The sequence below is a fragment of the Triticum urartu genome, chromosome 4A (assembly GCF_056163025.1).
Source record: "Triticum urartu cultivar PI428250 chromosome 4A, HENAU_Tu73, whole genome shotgun sequence".
NCBI classification, from domain to species: domain Eukaryota; kingdom Viridiplantae; phylum Streptophyta; class Magnoliopsida; order Poales; family Poaceae; genus Triticum; species Triticum urartu.
In genome coordinates this window covers 64447287-64464064 of record NC_141876.1, presented here as the reverse complement: position 1 = coordinate 64464064, position 16778 = coordinate 64447287, and the positions used below count along the sequence as shown (strand labels likewise).

Sequence of the window (16778 nt, the reverse complement as noted above, 5' to 3'; positions counted from 1 at the left end):
AGAACATAAGAATAAATTGTTTGTAGGGTACGAAACCACCTCAAAGCTATTCCTTCTGTTTGATCTATTCAAGAGTTCATACTAAAATAACACAAAGCTATTCTTTCCATTCGATCTATCCTAGAGTTATGATATATCCATTTTGCATCATGCTTTTATATTGATATTTATTGCATTATGGGCTGTTATTACACATTATGTCACAATACTTATGCCTTTTCTCTCTTATTTTACAAGGTTTACATGAAGAGGGAGAATGCCGGCAGCTGGAATTCTGGGCTGGAAAAGGAGCAAATATTAGAGACCTATTCTGCACAACTCCAAAAGTCCTGAAACTCCACGAAAGTCAGTTTTGGAATATATTAAAAATATTGGGCGAAGAAAGCACCAGAGGGGGGCCACCCACCATCCACGAGGGTGGAGGGCGCGCCCCCTGCTTCACGGGCCACCTGGAAGCCCCCCGATGCCCATCTTATGGTATAAGCTGTCTTTTGCCCTGTAAAAAATCATAAGAAAGTTTTCGGGATGAAGCACCGCCGTCTCGAGGTGGAACCAATCTAGGGCTCCGGCGGAGCTGTTCTGCCGGGGAAACATCCCTCCGGGAGGGGGAAATCATCATCACCATTGATCCTCTCATCGGGAGGGGGTCAATCTCCATCAACATCCTTACCAGCACCATCTCCTCTGAAACCCTAGTTCATCTCTTGTATCCGATCTTTGTCTCAAAACCTTAGATTGGTACATGTGGGTTGCTAGTAGTGTTGATTACTCCTTGTAGTTGATGTTAGTTGGTTTATTTGGTGGAAGATTATATGTTTTCAGATCCTTTATGCATATTAATACCCCTCTAATTATGAATATGATTTGTGAGTAGTTAGGTTTGTTCTTGAGGACATGGGAGAAGCCTTATTATTAGTCATGTGAATTTGGTATTCGTTAGATATTTTGATGAGATGTATGTTGTCTATTCCTCTAGTGGTGTTATGTGAACATCGACTACATGACACTTCATCATTGTTTGGGCCTAGGGGAAGGCATTGGGAAGTAATAAGTAGATGATGGGTTGCTAGAGTGATAGAAGCTTAAACCCTAGTTTATGCGTTGCTTCGTAAGGGGCTGATTTGGATCCATATGTTTCATGCTATGGTTAGGTTTACCTTAATTCTTCTTTTGTAGTTGCGGATGCTTGCAAGAGGGGTTAATCATATGAGCACAATGAAAACTAGCTTGATGATAATTCCCATGTGTCCTCGGGAGCACTTTCCTTTATATAAGAGTTTGTCCAGGCTTGTCCTTTGCTACAAAAAGGATTGGGCCACCTTACTGCACCTTGTTTACTTTTATTACTTGTTACCCGTTACGAATTACCTTATCACAAAACTATCTGTTACCGATAATTTCAGTGCTTGCAGAGAATACCTTACTGAAAACTACTTATCATTTCCATCCGCTCCTCGTTGGTTTGACACTCTTACTTATCAAAAGGACTACGATAGATCCCCTATACTTGTGGGTCATCAAGACTCTTTTCTGGCGCCGTTGCCGGGGAGTGAAGCGCCTTTGGTACGTGGAATTTGGTAAGTAGTGTGCTGAAATTTACTGTCACTTGTTACTATGGAAAATAATCCTTTGAGGGGCTTGTTCGGGGTATCTTCACCCGACCAGTAAAGCAAAGAGTTGCTCCTCAACCTACTGAACCTACCGAAAATGTTTACTTTGAAATTCCCTCGGGTATGATAGAGAAACTGCTAGCTAATCCTTTTAGAGGAGATGGAACATTACATCCCGATATGCACCTAATCTATGTGGATGAAGCTTGTGGATTATTTAAGCTTGCAGGTATGCCCGAGGATGTTATCAAGAAAAGGTCTTCCCTTTATCTTTGAAGGGAAAGGCATTGACATGGTTTAGGATATGTGATGATATTGGATCATGGAACTACAACTGATTGAAATTGGAATCTCATCAGAAGTTTTATCCTATGCATCTGGTTCATCGTGATCATAATTATATATATAATTTTTGGCCTCGCGAAGGAGAAAGTATCGCTCAAGCTTGGGGGAGGCTTAAGTCAATGTTATATTCATGCCCAAATCATGATCTCTCAAAAGAAATTATTATTCAAAAAATTTATGCTCGGCTTTCTCTCAATAATCGCTTCATGCTCCATACTTCTTGTACTGGTTCTTTTATGATGAAGACTATTGAATTCAGATGGGATTTATTGGAAATAATTAAACACAACTCTGAAGATTGGGAACTCAACGAAGGTAAGGAGTCAGGTATAACACCTAAGTTTAATTGTGTTAAATCTTTTATGGATACCGATGCTTTTCATGAATTCAGCACTAAATATGGACTTGACTCTGAGATAGTAGCTTCTTTCTGTGAATCATTTGCTACTCATGTTGATCTCCCTAAGGAGAAGTGGTTTAAATATCATCCTCCCATTGAAGTAAAAGTAGATGAACCTATTAAAGTTGAAGAAAAGACTATCACTTATAATGTTGATCCTATTGTTCCTACCGCCTATATTGAGAAACCACCTTTCCCTGTTAGAATAAAGGATCATGCTAAAGCTTCAACTATGGTTTGTAAGAGTAATGCTAGAACACCTACACCCCCTGAGCAAATTAAAGTTGAATATTATTGCTATGGTTAAAGATCTCTTGGTCGATAATACTGATGGGCGTGCTATTTACTTCTATGATGAAGCTGCTAGAATTGCTAGACTCGATACTAAAAATAAATATAGACCTGTTGTAGGCATGCCTGTTATTTTTGTTAAAATAGGAGATCACTGCTATCATGGCTTATGTGACATGGGTGCTAGTGCGAGTGCAATACCTCATTCTTTATAGGAAGAAATTATGCATGATATTGCACCTGCTGAGATAGAAGGTATTGATGTTACAATTAAGCTTGCCAATAGATATACTATTTCACCAGTTGGGATTGTTAGAGATGTGGAAGTCTTGTGTGGGAAAGTTAAATATCCTACTGATTTTCTTGTTCTTGGTTCCCCACAAGATGACTTTTGTCCCATTATATTTGGTAGACCCTTTTTGAATACTGTTACTGCTAAGATAGACTGCAAAAAGGATATTGTTACTGTTGGTTTAGGGGATATGTCTCATGATTTTAAATTTTGCTAAATTTCGTAGACAACCCCATGATAAAGAATTGCCTAGTAAAGATGAAATTATTGGTCTTGCTTCTATTACTGTGCCTCCTAATGATCCTTTAGAACAATATTTGCTAGACCATGAAAATGATATGTTTATGAATGAAAGAAGGGAAATAGATGAAGTATTCTTTAAACAGGAACCTATTTTGAAACACAACTTGCCTATTGAAATTCTAGGGGATCCTCCTCCACCCAAGGGTGATCCCATAAGTGAGCTTAAACCATTACCTGATACACTTAAATATGCCTATCTTGATGAAAAGAAGATATATCCTGTTATTATTAGTGCTAACCTTTCAGAGCAGGAAGAAGAGAAAATATTGAAAACTCTAAAGAAGCACCATGCTGCTATTGGATATACTCTTGATGATCTTAAGGACATTAGTCCCACTCTATGCCAGCACAAAATAAAATTGGAGAAAGATGCTAAACCGGTTGTTGATCACCAACGACGGTTAAATCCTAAGATGAAAGAAGTGGTAAGAAATGAAATACTAAAGCTTTTGGAGGCAGGTATAATTTATCCTGTTGCTGATAGTCAGTGGGTAAGTCCTGTCCATTGTATCCCTAAGAAGGGAGGTATTACTGTTGTTCCTAATGATAAAGATGAATTGACCCCACAAAGAATTGTTACAGGTTATAGAATGGTAATTGATTTCTGCAAATTAAGTAAAGCTACTAGTAATGATCATTACCCTTTACCTTTTATTGATCAAATGCTAGAAAGATTATCCAAACATACACATTTTTTCTTTCTAGACGGTTATTATGGTTTCTCCCAAATACCTGTGTCGAAAGAGGATCAGGAAAAGACCACTTTCACTTACCCTTTCAGTACCTTTGCTTATAGACGTATACCTTTTGGTTTATGTAATGCACCTGCTACCTTTCAAAGATGTATGACTGCTATATTCTCTGACTTTTGTGAAAAGATTGTTGAGGTTTTCATGGATGATTTCTCCATGTATGGAACTTATTTTGATGATTGCTTAAGCAACCTTGATCGAGTTTTGCAAAGATGTGAACAAACTAATATTGTCTTGAATTAGGATAAGTGCCACTTTATGGTTAATGAAGGTATTGTCTTGGGGCATAAATTTTCTGAAAGAGGTATTGAAGTTGATAAAGCTAAAGTTGATGCTATTGAAAAGATGTCATGTCCTAAGGACATTAAAGGTATAAGAAGTTTCCTTGGTCATGTCAGTTTTTATAGGAGGTTCATTAAAGACTTCTCAAAAAATTCTAGGCCTTTGACTAATCTCTTACAAAAAGATGTTCCTTTTGTCTTTGATGATGATTGTGTAGAAGCATTTGAAATACTTAAGAAAGCCTTGATTTCAGCACCTATTGTCCAGCCACCTGATTGGAATTTACCCTTTGAAATTATGTGTGATGCTAGTGATTATGCTGTAGGTGTTGTTCTAGGACAAAGAGATGATAAGAAATTAAATGTTATCCAATATGCTAGTAAAACTCTAGACAGTGCCTAGATAAATTATGCTACTACTGAAAAAGAATTTTTAGCAGTTGTATTTGCTTGTGATAAGTTCAGACCTTATATTATTGATTCTAAAATAACTGTTCACACTGATCATGCTGCATTAAATATCTTATGGAAAAGAAAGATGCTAAACCTAGACTTGTTAGATGGGTTCTCTTGCTACAAGAATTTGATTTGCATATTATTGATAGAGAGGGAGCTAAGAACCCCGTTGCAGACAACTTGTCTAGGTTAGAGAATGTTCTTGATGACCCACTACCTATAGATGATAGCTTTCCTGACGAACAATTAGATGTCATAAATGCTTCTCGTACTGCTCCATTGTATGCTGATTATGCTAATTACATTGTTGCTAAATTTATACCACCTAGTTTCACATACCAGCAAAACAAAAAGTTTTTCTATGATTTAAGACATTACTTCTGGGATGAGCCACACCTTTATAAAGAAGGAGTAGATGGTGTTTTTAGACGTTGTGTATCTGAGCATGAACAGGAACAGATCCTATGCAAGTGTCACTCCGAGGCTTATGGAGGACACCACGCTGGAGACAGAACTGCACATAAGGTATTGCAATCCGGTTTTATTGGCCTACTCTGTTCAAAGATGCTTGTAAGTTTGTCTTGTCTTGTGGTGAATGTCAAAGAATTGGTAATATTAGTAGATGTCAAGAAATGCCTATGAACTATTCACTTGTTATTGAACCATTTGATGTTTGGGGCTTTGATTATATGGACCCGTTTCCATCCTCTAATGGGTATACACATATTTTAGTTGTTGCTGATTACGTTACTAAGTGGGTAGAAGGTATTCCAACTAGTAGTCTTGATCATAACACCTCTATTAAGATGCTTAAAGAAGTTATTTTTCCGAGGTTTGGAGTCCCTAGATATTTAATGACTGATGGTGGTTGACATTTTATTCATGGTGCCTTTCGTAAAATGCTTGCTAAGTACGATCACTACTGCAGGATGCTGCTAACGCGACACTACGATCAGAGACCCTTCGAGAAACTATGTGCGATGCAATAATCGCAAATGGTGCTATATGAAAACCGTTAGAAATGATGCAAAACATTTGCGATGAATGATACATCAAACACGGTTCAGATTATAGTTGCGTGTGCGATGAGGGGCATACGGTTGATCTGTACGAACTGTTTGCGATGAGACAGAACAACAGAAACGGGCAGCCAGATCAAGGTGTGTGCGATATACGGCATACAGTTCGGTCCCATGAACCTTTTGCGACGAGTGAGGTGAACACAAACGATTCGGCGTAACATGATGTGTGTGATACCCGGCAAACAGGTCGTTAATCAGAATTGTGTGCGATCATTATAGACAGCCCATACGGTCTTTTATTGTGAATTGTGTGCTCGTCAGGGCACATAGTTCAACAAACCAACCTGTTGGCGATAATGTAGAAGATCTGTCTCGAATACATATTACTAACCGTGTGCGATGAGATTGACAGGATAAACAGAGATATATACAGTCTGCTTAATTTAGTCCTTCTTCTTCTTGTTGTTCTTGTTGGATGGCCCGGCGACATCGTCTTGGCAAGGATGCTTCTTGCCGCTGACCGTTGGCTTTTCATCACCGCCATCGTCGTCATCGTCGTCCACCTCCTTGTTCGACCATTCCTCCTCCTCATCATCGTTGTCCTCTGCTTCGTCCTGCGACGGCTCCTCATCCGTCTGGTTGTCGTTTGACGACTCTGGAGGCGGCGTCCCTTCCATGAACCAGATATAATCGAGGTCTGGGCTCGACGCCGGACTCATGGAAGACGAGCGGGATGATTCCGATGTTGACCTATCATTGGGCGCTAGACTGCTGGCCGAACTGTCGTCCTCGCTATCGCTCGACATGGTTGCAGAGTGTGTGCCAGTGTGTAGGGCGTCCTGCCGGGGACGATGAAGATGGTGGACACTTAAGCGGGGTATGCAGAGAAGAGGAACTGCCAATTGAAGCGGGGATTGAAGCGGGAGTTGACGTATTATCTAACCACTGATATAATCAACCGCAATTATTTGTACCCAGTCACTCCAAATCCCCGGGGTTGTGTAGGACACCTTTTTTTAGGGTTAGTTGCGCATGACTCCTATTGGCTATTTGGCTGGTTTCCTTTTTCAGGACAAAAACAAGGAATGAGTTTTGGGATTATGCACCGGTACCGGTACGAATGGAGTAGGATAGTTGGCAAGCAATACATTGAGCTCTTATTATTGATAAAGCCAGTAATAATCAAACTAGAAAGGAAAAGAAAAAAGACAAAGAAAAATATTTGCACGAATCTTCGCGTAACATCAATGGCATAGGACCTAGATGTGCATTACTTAGAGCACATCTAGATGTGCTTTAGCAATACTGTCAAACAAAACCCCTAATCATCATTGCAAATAGCGCGTAGAACATGGCTAATGCGACAACCACAACTACACATGCTAGTTCCTTCTTGTCTCTTGCTTTCATCTGTTGCCTGTGATTGATTCTTTCTTGCTTCATCGTACTGATTGTACATTCCAGATCAGCCAGTTTCTTCTTCAACTTTACGTTATCTTCTGCGAGCTTGGTGATAACACTCCGAGCCCTGCCATGCCATTCTTCATCCAACCAGTTAACAAAGGCAAAAGCCTCATATCCCTGCCAATGTTAAATACCATTCTGGATGAGCGGTGGCATTAACTGAAGTAAAATGATGAACTTAATTAGCACTAATATCTAAGGGGTAACTGAGAAACCGCCTGCCAATGTTGAATCCCTCCGTGCATACACGTCGAGCAGGAGTGTGCCCGTGAACACAACTCAGCTTTTGGTACTTCTCGGTGGCGCAAAACTTGGAGTCGAACTCGTGTTGCGGGAGTCTGGAGTCAATCTCCGGATCCGGCGGCAGATCGCTTTCCTTGGGGGGGGGGGGGTCATTCAGGACGGATTCAGTAAGGATCTATACTTTGGACATGCTAAAAAAGATCGGGATACATTGGAACCTTACAGGACGATTCAGATCCGTAGTATACCTGGCTTCTGATGACCTTAGGCAAGTGCTCAGAGACGACCGCCGTCGTGGCGGCGATACGAGCAGGAGCAGCCGCACCAAAACCATCAGCACCACTCGTCCGCATTCCCCCAATGTCAGCGCCATGCGAGGTAATTTGGAGGCTATGTAGGGATTTGGGGCAAATGGGGAAACTGCAAAGATAAGCTAACGGTCGGGAACTACTAATGGCACTATATATATGTTGTATACGGCACACTGTTTGTACATGTCGTTTGTGTTGGGTATTATAACGTCACACACGATTTCCGCATCAAACTGTGTGAGAAGACAACGTAGGTTAGACACGGTTGCCGTTACATAACCGTATGTGATGTACTACCCTGTCCATATAATTGAGTTACGGTGAGATACCATGTGAACAGCCGCTCCGTGGATATCTGTAAAAAAACAGCCGCTCTGCAAATAGAGATGGCAGCGGCGGCCTAGGCAGCGGCTACCGGAGAAGAGGTCAGTCCTCGGTCGGTGGGCGGTGGCGGCGTCATAGGAGGTCAATCCTCGGTCTGCGGTGGGAGATAGGAGGAGCTCAACGATCGAGGTCGGCGGCGACGTGATTCGAGCACATCCATCGCGGTCGATGGCGGGATAGTGGAGGTCAAACTTCAGGCGGCAGCCGCACTAAGCTTTGCTCCTTGACCCTGCTGTCTCGCCGTGCCGCCGCATCGCGCTTGTCTGTCTGCTGGGTGGAGGTCGCCGCGCGGCTAATTAATTAAGGTATTCTTTTCGTGAGTGGCTTAATTAAGGTATTCAATTCCTAAGTGTTGTGTTGTGCTAGTATCTCCGTGTGTAAATTGTCTGGCCATTAATTTTTGTCATTGCACGTATGGATAACAACATGGAGCGCCCTCAGTAATTATTAAAATAAAACCTTGTGATTTATGCATGCATCTCTAGGCGTCAGTTAATCCATGTATTAATGTTGTTGTTTTGTATTTAATTACCATTCGTTTGCTGCAGATGGAACGATCTCGATGGATGAAGAATCGGAAAACCGCAGATTTTATCAGTGGCATGACAGAGTTCATGAATTTGGCTGAAAGTACAAAGAGGAGAATTGGTGATGCGGATTACATCCTGTGTCCATGTACTGATTGTGCCAATACAGAGTCACATGAAGTTCCAGATGTCCAGATGCACTTAGTCTCTAGGGGATTCATGGATGGATATACATGTTGGACCAGACACGGTGAAGAGGAGGTCATGGATGAAGATACCCAGGGCAGCAAGATGCCAAACCCCAATCAATGTCACATGGATGTTGAATCTAACATCGGGGCAGAGGCGTCAAGCTACCAATGGAACACCGGAAAGCCGAAATGCCCATTGGAAAACCAAGACGTCCACGCAGATGACGACGATCTTGATATGCCTTATTTTGCTCCTATAATTGCAGATTTCGAGGGCCCGGAAAAGGATATGATTGGGTACAAGGATTTGCCAACCATTGATGCGGACTCCAAGAAGGAATTGTATCCAGGTTGCAAAAAGAAATATTCCAGGTTGAGTGCCACCCTGGCGCTTCTCAGATTTAAAGGAGCAAACGGTGTATCAAACAAGGGCTTCACAGAGATGTTAGGTCTTTTGAAAGAAATTCTTTCGGAAGATAATGTGCTCCCCAGAAACACAAATGAAGCGAAGAAAAGTGTTTGCCCATTGGAACTTGAAGTACATAAGATACACGCTTGTGTGAATGATTGTATATTGTACCGTGGTGAGTACAAAGATTATCGTGCATGTCCCACATGCAAACATGCACGATACAAGCGCAGGAGAGCAAAGGACAAGTACAAATTGGACGACGAGATCAAGACAAGAATCTCGTTCAAGGTTGTTTGGTACTTGCCTTTAATTCCAAGGTTGAGGCATTTGTTTGCAAACCCTAGAGAGGCAAAGAGGTTGCGGTGGCATCATGATGAGCGAATTGCGGATAGGTTTATGAGGCACCCGAAAGATGGGGCTCGGTGGGAACTAATTGACAACAAGTTTGAAAACTTTGCCAAGGATCCTAGAAGTATAAGGTTCGGGGAGTGTACTGACGAGATGAATCCTTTTGGCGATATAAGCACCAATCACAGCACATGGCTGGTGCTTCTGTGCATATATAACCTAGGTCCTTGGTTGTGTATGAAGAAAAAAATACATTATGATGTCAATGATTATCCAAGGCCCGAAGCAACCTGGAAATGACATCGACATTTACTTTCAGCTACTGGTAGAAGAACTACTGACAGTGTGGATAGATGCATCTACTGTAAATTGTTATGATGCTTACAGAAAGGAGATTTTTGATCTACATGCGATGCTGGTGCACACCATTCAAGATATGTCGGCATTAGGCAACACATCGGGGAAGAAAACAACGGGAAATGTAGGGTGTGTCACATGCATGGATAGGACAACTAGTAGAAGACTTCCCAACTTGCACAAAACAGTGTATTTGCGTCAACGTAGGTTCTTGCGGATGAATCACCCATACCAAAAGATGAAAGCTGAATTTTATGGTACGGCAGAGGCAGGTGTGGCCCCAAGACCCTATGAAGGGGAGGTGGTACACAACATGGCTAAAAAAGATTAATGGTGTGCTTGGCATGAACCACCCTTTGACGGTGAAACTAACACCCAAGGATCAAGTGTTTAAGAAGAAATCAGTGTTCTGGAAATTACCTTACTGGGAGATTCTACGTGTATGTCACTGCATCGATGTCATGCACGTAGAGAAGAACGTATGTGAAAGCATCCTTGGTACTCTCCTCAAGATTAAAGGTAAAAGAAAGGATGGTGACGGTTCACGGCTCGATATGCTTGCTGATCAATCACAACGCAAGAGTGAAGCAGAAGATGATGACAAATTCATCAAAGCTCGCCAGAGTTACAGTTTCAGTACAAAAGAAGCAACACAGTTCTTCACCTATTATTTTTCAATTAAGACACCCTCTTCCTACTGCGCAAACATCAGAAGTCTCGTGGATGTGAGCTCAGGTAAAATGAAGTTGGGACACATGAAGTCACATGATTGCCACGTAATGTTGACCCAAATCCTCCCGGTGGCCATCAGGAATCTTATGGACAAAGATATAAGAAACACACTCATTGACATCTGTGATTTCTTCAACAAACTATGGCACAAAGTTGTAGCCCCTGAAGAGTTGGATAATATGCAAGATGATATTGCAAGAATATTGTCCAACCTACAGATGTTTTCCCCACCATCATTCTTTGATGTCATGGTCCATCTCACTATGCACCTTGTCGACAAGATAAAGTATTGTGCTCCTGTGTTTCTTCGCAACATGTATCCCTTCGAGCGGTTCATGGGAATACTGAAGCGCTTTTATCGGAACCGAAACCATCCAGAGGCAAGCATCCTACAAGGTTATACCACGGATGAGGTGGTTGAGTTTTGCACCGAATACATGAAAGAAAGACCTATAGGTTTGCCCCTCTCTCGCCACAAGGGAAGGCTGAAAGGTAAGCCGGTCCTTGCTGGCACGCAAATGGCTGCACCCAGAGAATTGGCAGAGAAAGCCCATTTGACGGTACTGCTTAACAGTCCAGTTCTCATCGCTTATGCCGAAGAACACTTGGCGGACATACGCCAAAGCTTCTTACCAATGGTGCCTTCGTCAGAAGTGGAGATGAAGGAGCACACTAAGAAGTACGCCGAATGGCTGAAGAATTGTTTGGCACAAGGATCCATCGATGACATTGCTACATGGTTGGCACAAAAGCCATCACCTACGGTGTTGATGTACCAAGCATATGACATAAAAGGATACACATTCTATACTGAGGAACGTGATAAGAAGACCTCGTATCAGAACAACTTTGTTCGAGTAGAATGCATGACTGTAAATGAAGCTGATAAAAGGGTATACTATGGAACCATCAAAGAGATTTGGGAGCTTGACTATGTGAAAGTTAAGGTGGCATTATTCAGGTGCGCATGGATCCCTCTTGGTCAGGTAAGGATTGGTGAGTACAGGAAGACCTGTGTTAACAGGACAAGGATGGCATATCACACGGACCCATTCATTCTTGCCAACGATGCTACCCAGATTTTCTTTGTGGAAGACCCCTTGCATAAGAATGGCCATTTAGCGATGCATGGGAAGAGAAGGGTACTGGGTGTCAACGATGTTGCCGATCAGGATGAGTACGATGAATTTGATGAGTTGCTAGCCAAGGGATCGTGCACCAGTGCAACAGAGAAGCGTAAAATCATCAAAAAAAACCAAGTTCATTCAGGGTCAACTTAATGATCCCAGTTCCCCCATGTACATGGGAATTAAGCCGTAAGCCTAGTATTTATGCCTACCCTGCAACTTAATTCGTTCAATTTAGAACTGTCGTGTGTACTGAATTTGTGAGTTATGCCCGGTTTTCTATTGATGTAAGAACCGTTAATATGTTGACCTTGATATGCTTTCAGCTCAGGCAATGAATATGAACTGTTTTTTGTTATTATTATTAATATTATTATTATTATTATTATTATATTATAGAGGTAGCACACTGAATTGGTCTCACTACAATATGTGTGAACAAAAATATGCAATCTGGTTTGCGAATAGCACACGATTCATTGATGAAAGCCATGTGCCGACCAAACCCCGTCACCCTACCCACGATATGAGTCGTGCTTTCTGATTGGCCAGAACCCAAACCCCACGGATCGTATGTCCGCACCGTTGGATGCTCCCAGATCGAATGGCAATCCTCATCCCTTTCGACAGCACATGAAGTTCCGGTTGTAATTTTATTTTTATGCACAAAATGCATGTTAATCTCAAAAAATGTCTTAAATATAGCCAACGATACCTGAAATGCGCTAGAAAATCAAACCCGTGGTATAATGGTGATTGTGTACCGTGGAAATTTTTATGAGGCCAAACGATGAAGTCACTAACCACAGCAGTTTGAATTGACACGTCTCCTTTTGGAAAACCATGATCATTCATGTGATATGCTCTGGTTTGGAAGGAGCATTCATCAAAACTTGTGCCAAACTTTACCAATTTTTTCCACAGGGTCATGAGAGCACGCCATAGGCACACATCGATTTTGATGATGTCCGAACTCCATCTGAATTTTCTGTAATTAAAATACCAACTGGGCCTACGCCAGTGGCCGCACCTCACAGCCGAAATGTTTGAAACTTCTCCCCGCTTCTCGAACAAACGGATGAAAACTCACAAAGCGACGCAGAAATGATATGTACACCTTTGCTAGGCTGATAGTAAGGGGGTATTTTTCGGATTTTGGGTTCCGGCAAAACCCTTAAGGTTCGAACACTGGGGTGCGCACAAAGATCTCTCCCCCTCTCTAGCTCACGCACTCTGCGATCTCATGGCCTAGCTCGACGAACCCAAAGAACACGAGACACAAGATTTATACTGGTTCGGGCCACCGTTGTGATGTAATACCCTACTCTAGTGTGGTGTGGTGGATTGCCTCTTAGGCTGAGGATGAACAGTTACAAGGGAATAACAGCCTCCTGAGGAGAGGTGTTATTGTGCTTGGTGAACTTGTGTGGTTCGGGATGATCTAGATCTGAATCAGATTCGATCTCTGGTCAGATGAGTTTGTCTCCTTCTCCCCTTGGCTATGGTGGTGGCTAGCCCTATTTATAGAGGCCCCGGCCCTCTTCCCAAATATTGAGCGGGAAGGGATCCCACAACGGCCAAATTCAAAGGGAGACAACTAGTACAAGCTATCCTGACAAAAGTGGTCTTCGCCTGCCAAAGGCTCTGGTGGTGACGCCATCTTGGGCTCCATGATGACCTCCGTCTTGCCGTCCTGCTGGTCTTGGTCTTGTTGCACCGATATGGAAACTTTTGCCTGATGCCTTGGGACTCCTTGCATGTGCTTGCCCCTTTAGCACCAAAGAGGAAACGAGGACACTGTGCGCGCAGGTGCCCGCCTGGTTCTAGTCATCATGGCTTGTGTCACAAGAACCTCGCGAGGTGCCCCTCGCCTTGATCTCTCCGCCCCTCGCGAGCCAGCCTGGTGAGGCCGCCCTTGAGGAGGTATTGCATCGTCCGCCTCACAAGGCTTGGCCCCTCGCGAGGGTCTTGAATGTTTGCTGGTGAAGATGGGTCGTACGGGGCCGCTGGTGGAGCCACGCTGCGGGCCGCAGGCAGGAAAGTCTAGGGACCCCCGTTCCCAGAACACCGACAGTAGCCCCCGGGCCCACGGCACACTCGGGCTTGGCTTTGAGGCGAAGCCAAAGGGTAAGCACGGAGCGCCACGGGCCCCAAAAGCCTGGGGCCACGGTTGGCGCGTGGCGACTAATTGGACGTGGGTGTCTCCGCTTCCCCACGCAGCCTCGACAACTGCCCGACTGACAAAAGGCCGGTGTGGGGAATGCCTGCCTTCATTTCCTTCCTTCGCCTTGCTTCAGATCCCCTTTCTTGCTCCTTACATCCAAAATCTCCAGATCTGCTTTGATCTCCTTCCAAGCTTCAGACCAATGGCGGCCCGAAAGGCCAAGGTCGACTCGCCGCCCGTCTGGTACGAGCCGTCCCTGGAGGCACCCAATGTCTCGGCGAAGAACCTTGCCGTCACGTGACTGCTGATGGCGGGGGGGGGGGGGCAACGAGAAGGGGGAGACCGGGCTCCGGGCTTGCTCCGCTGTGCCCGAAGCTTCGAAGAGCTCCTTCTACCCCTTCTTCATGAGCAGCGTCATCGTCGGCCTCATTCCCCCCTTCTCCGACCTCTTCTACGCGGTCCTCCGACACTACGGGTTACAGGCTCTTCACCTCCATCCCAACTCCATTCTTCTCTTGCCCATCTCTGCCTTCTACTATGAGGCGTACATCGGGGTGATGCCGTCTGTGGCACTGCTGCGCCACTTCTTCTACCTCCGGATCAACGACGGCCACACCACGGGGTGCGCCAACTTCATCGCAGCCGGCAAGGCTAACTCGATTTCGAAGACAGGGAAGAAGGCCGATGGCTTCAGGAGCAAGTGGGTTATGATGGATGCCAAGTGTGTCCATCCACGGTTGAAGCTGCCGACGGGGATGCCCCGGCCTGATGAGGGGTGGTCCTGCGCGAAGCTTACTAATGACCGGGCGAAGTTGGTGCTGGAGAAGATGAACACCGATCTGAGGCTGGGCAAAGCGAAGGCGGCGAAACTGACGGGGGCTATGCTCCTGAAGGAATTCCTGGCGCAGCGGGTGGCTCCACTATAGGCGCGCACATGCCACCCTTGGACCCTTGTGAATGAAGAAGACAAGCTCCGCTTAAGCCTGAAGGCCTTGCCTGACGAGGAGCTAGCCGTGGCCCTCCGTCTCCTGGTCGGAGATGACCAAGAGTATCCGCCAAATCCCCATGCTCCCTTGTTCCTCCGGAAGGACGGGGAGCAGGTCGTGGCCGCCATGCCCACCTTTGACGCGTGCGGCCTGGTGCCGCCAGCACCTTCTGAGGTTCCTGTGGAGACGAGCCGTCCCTGGAGGCACCCAATGTCTCGGTGAAGAACCTTGCCGTCACGCGACTCCTGATGGCGGGGGGGGGGGGACAACGAGAAGGGGGAGACCGGGCTCCGGGCTTGCTCCGCCGTGCCCGAAGCTTCGAAGAGCTCCTTCTACCCCTTCTTCATGAGCAGCGTCATCGTCGGCCTCATTCCCCCCTTCTCCGACTTCTTCTACGCGGTCCTCCGACACTACGGGTTACAGGCTCTTCACCTCCATCCCAACTCCGTTCTTCTCTTGTCCATCTCTGCCTTCTACTATGAGGCGTACATCGGGGTGATGCCGTTTGTGGCACTGCTGCGCCACTTCTTCTACCTCTGGATCAACGACGGCCACACCACGGCTGCGCCAACTTCATCGCAGCCGGCAAGGCTAACTCGATTTCGAAGACAGGGAAGAAGGCCGATGGCTTCAGGAGCAAGTGGGTTATGATGGATGCCAAGTGTGTCCATCCACGGTTGAAGCTGCCGACGGGGATGCCCCGGCCTGATGAGGGGTGGTCCTGCACGAAGCTTACTGACGACCGGGCGAAGTTGGTGCTGGAGAAGATGAACACCGATCTGAGGCTGGGCAAAGCGAAGGCGGCGAAACTGACGGGGGCTATGCTCCTGAAGGAATTCCTGGCGCAGCGGGTGGCTCCACTATAGGCGCGCACATGCCCCCTGTGGACCCTTGTGAATGAAGAAGACAAGCTCCGCTTAAGCCCGAAGGCCTTGCCCGACGAGGAGCTGGCCATGGCCCTCCGTCTCCTGGTCGGAGATGACCAAGAGTATCCGCCAAATCCCCACGCTCCCTTGTTCCTCCGGAAGGACGGGGAGCAAGTCGTGGCCGCCATGCCCACCTTTGACGCGTGCGGCCTGGTGCCGCCAGCACCTTCTGAGGTTCCTGTGGAGACGGCGACGGTGAACGTGTCTTCTAGTGATTCCCGCAGGGACGGAGAGGAGGAGGAAGAGGAGGACGAGGAGCGCGACTCAGAGGCAGCCCCCAAGGAGATGGGGGACACCTCTCCCTTGCGCAAGGCCGACATCCTCCACCTCCTGCCTGACGACGATGGCGAGGCCAACATCCTCCCAGAGAAGGGGGAGCCGCCCGTGGTTCCGACGAAGGGCAGGTCGGTGCTGCTCTCCCGGGACGACGCTCCTGCCTCACCGTCGCCTGGAGTTGCTTCCGGCCTAGCTGCTGCCCCTGCTTCTGCTCCCGGAGCTGGCGCGCCCGTGCCTCGGGTCGCGAAGCTCTCCGACTTCAAGCTCCCGAAGCGGAGGGACTATGCCGCGGTGGACCAGTAAGTGTTCTCATCCCGCCTCTTGCTTCCGATGCTTGTTTCTGACTCTTCTTCTTCGTTGCGCAACTAGGCCGACGCCTGCGGCGAAGAGGAGAAGGGAGGGCGAGGTGGTACTGCTCGAGCCCAGATCGCCTCCAGCGGCCGCACCCCTCTCCATGAGTAAAGGTGGAGACGGAGCTCGTGCTTCTCCAGCCCGATCATCCTTGCGAGGCTGGGTGGAGCAACCTCAAGAGGAGTCAGCCCCCGAGGCCCCGTTGGTTCTGGAGGTGCCAGAGTCCG

The 16778-nt window shown here is 46.0% G+C and overlaps 1 protein-coding gene across 1 annotated transcript; it reads left to right on the top strand.

Moving 5' to 3' along the window:
- Positions 1-8756: 8756 nt before the first annotated feature.
- LOC147974785 (uncharacterized) lies at positions 8757-14313 on the top strand. Its single transcript, XM_087520140.1, has 3 exons — positions 8757-9572; positions 10256-11707; positions 14182-14313. Exons 1-3 carry the CDS (start codon positions 8757-8759, stop codon positions 14311-14313), a joined length of 2400 nt encoding a protein of 799 aa, XP_087376266.1.
- Positions 14314-16778: the final 2465 nt, after the last annotated feature.

What these genes read in the sequence shown, in the direction of transcription:
- LOC147974785 (XM_087520140.1), top strand. Translation starts at nt 8,757, where the DNA reads ATGACAGAGTTCATGAATTTGGCTGAAAGTACAAAGAGGAGAATTGGT. An exon ending in AGACAAGAATCTCGTTCAAG is followed by an intron (nt 9,573 to 10,255) that starts GTTGTTTGGTAC and finishes ATGGTACGGCAG; the next exon opens with AGGCAGGTGTGGCCCCAAGA. An exon ending in CATGGATCCCTCTTGGTCAG is followed by an intron (nt 11,708 to 14,181) that starts GTAAGGATTGGT and finishes CAAAATCTCCAG; the next exon opens with ATCTGCTTTGATCTCCTTCC.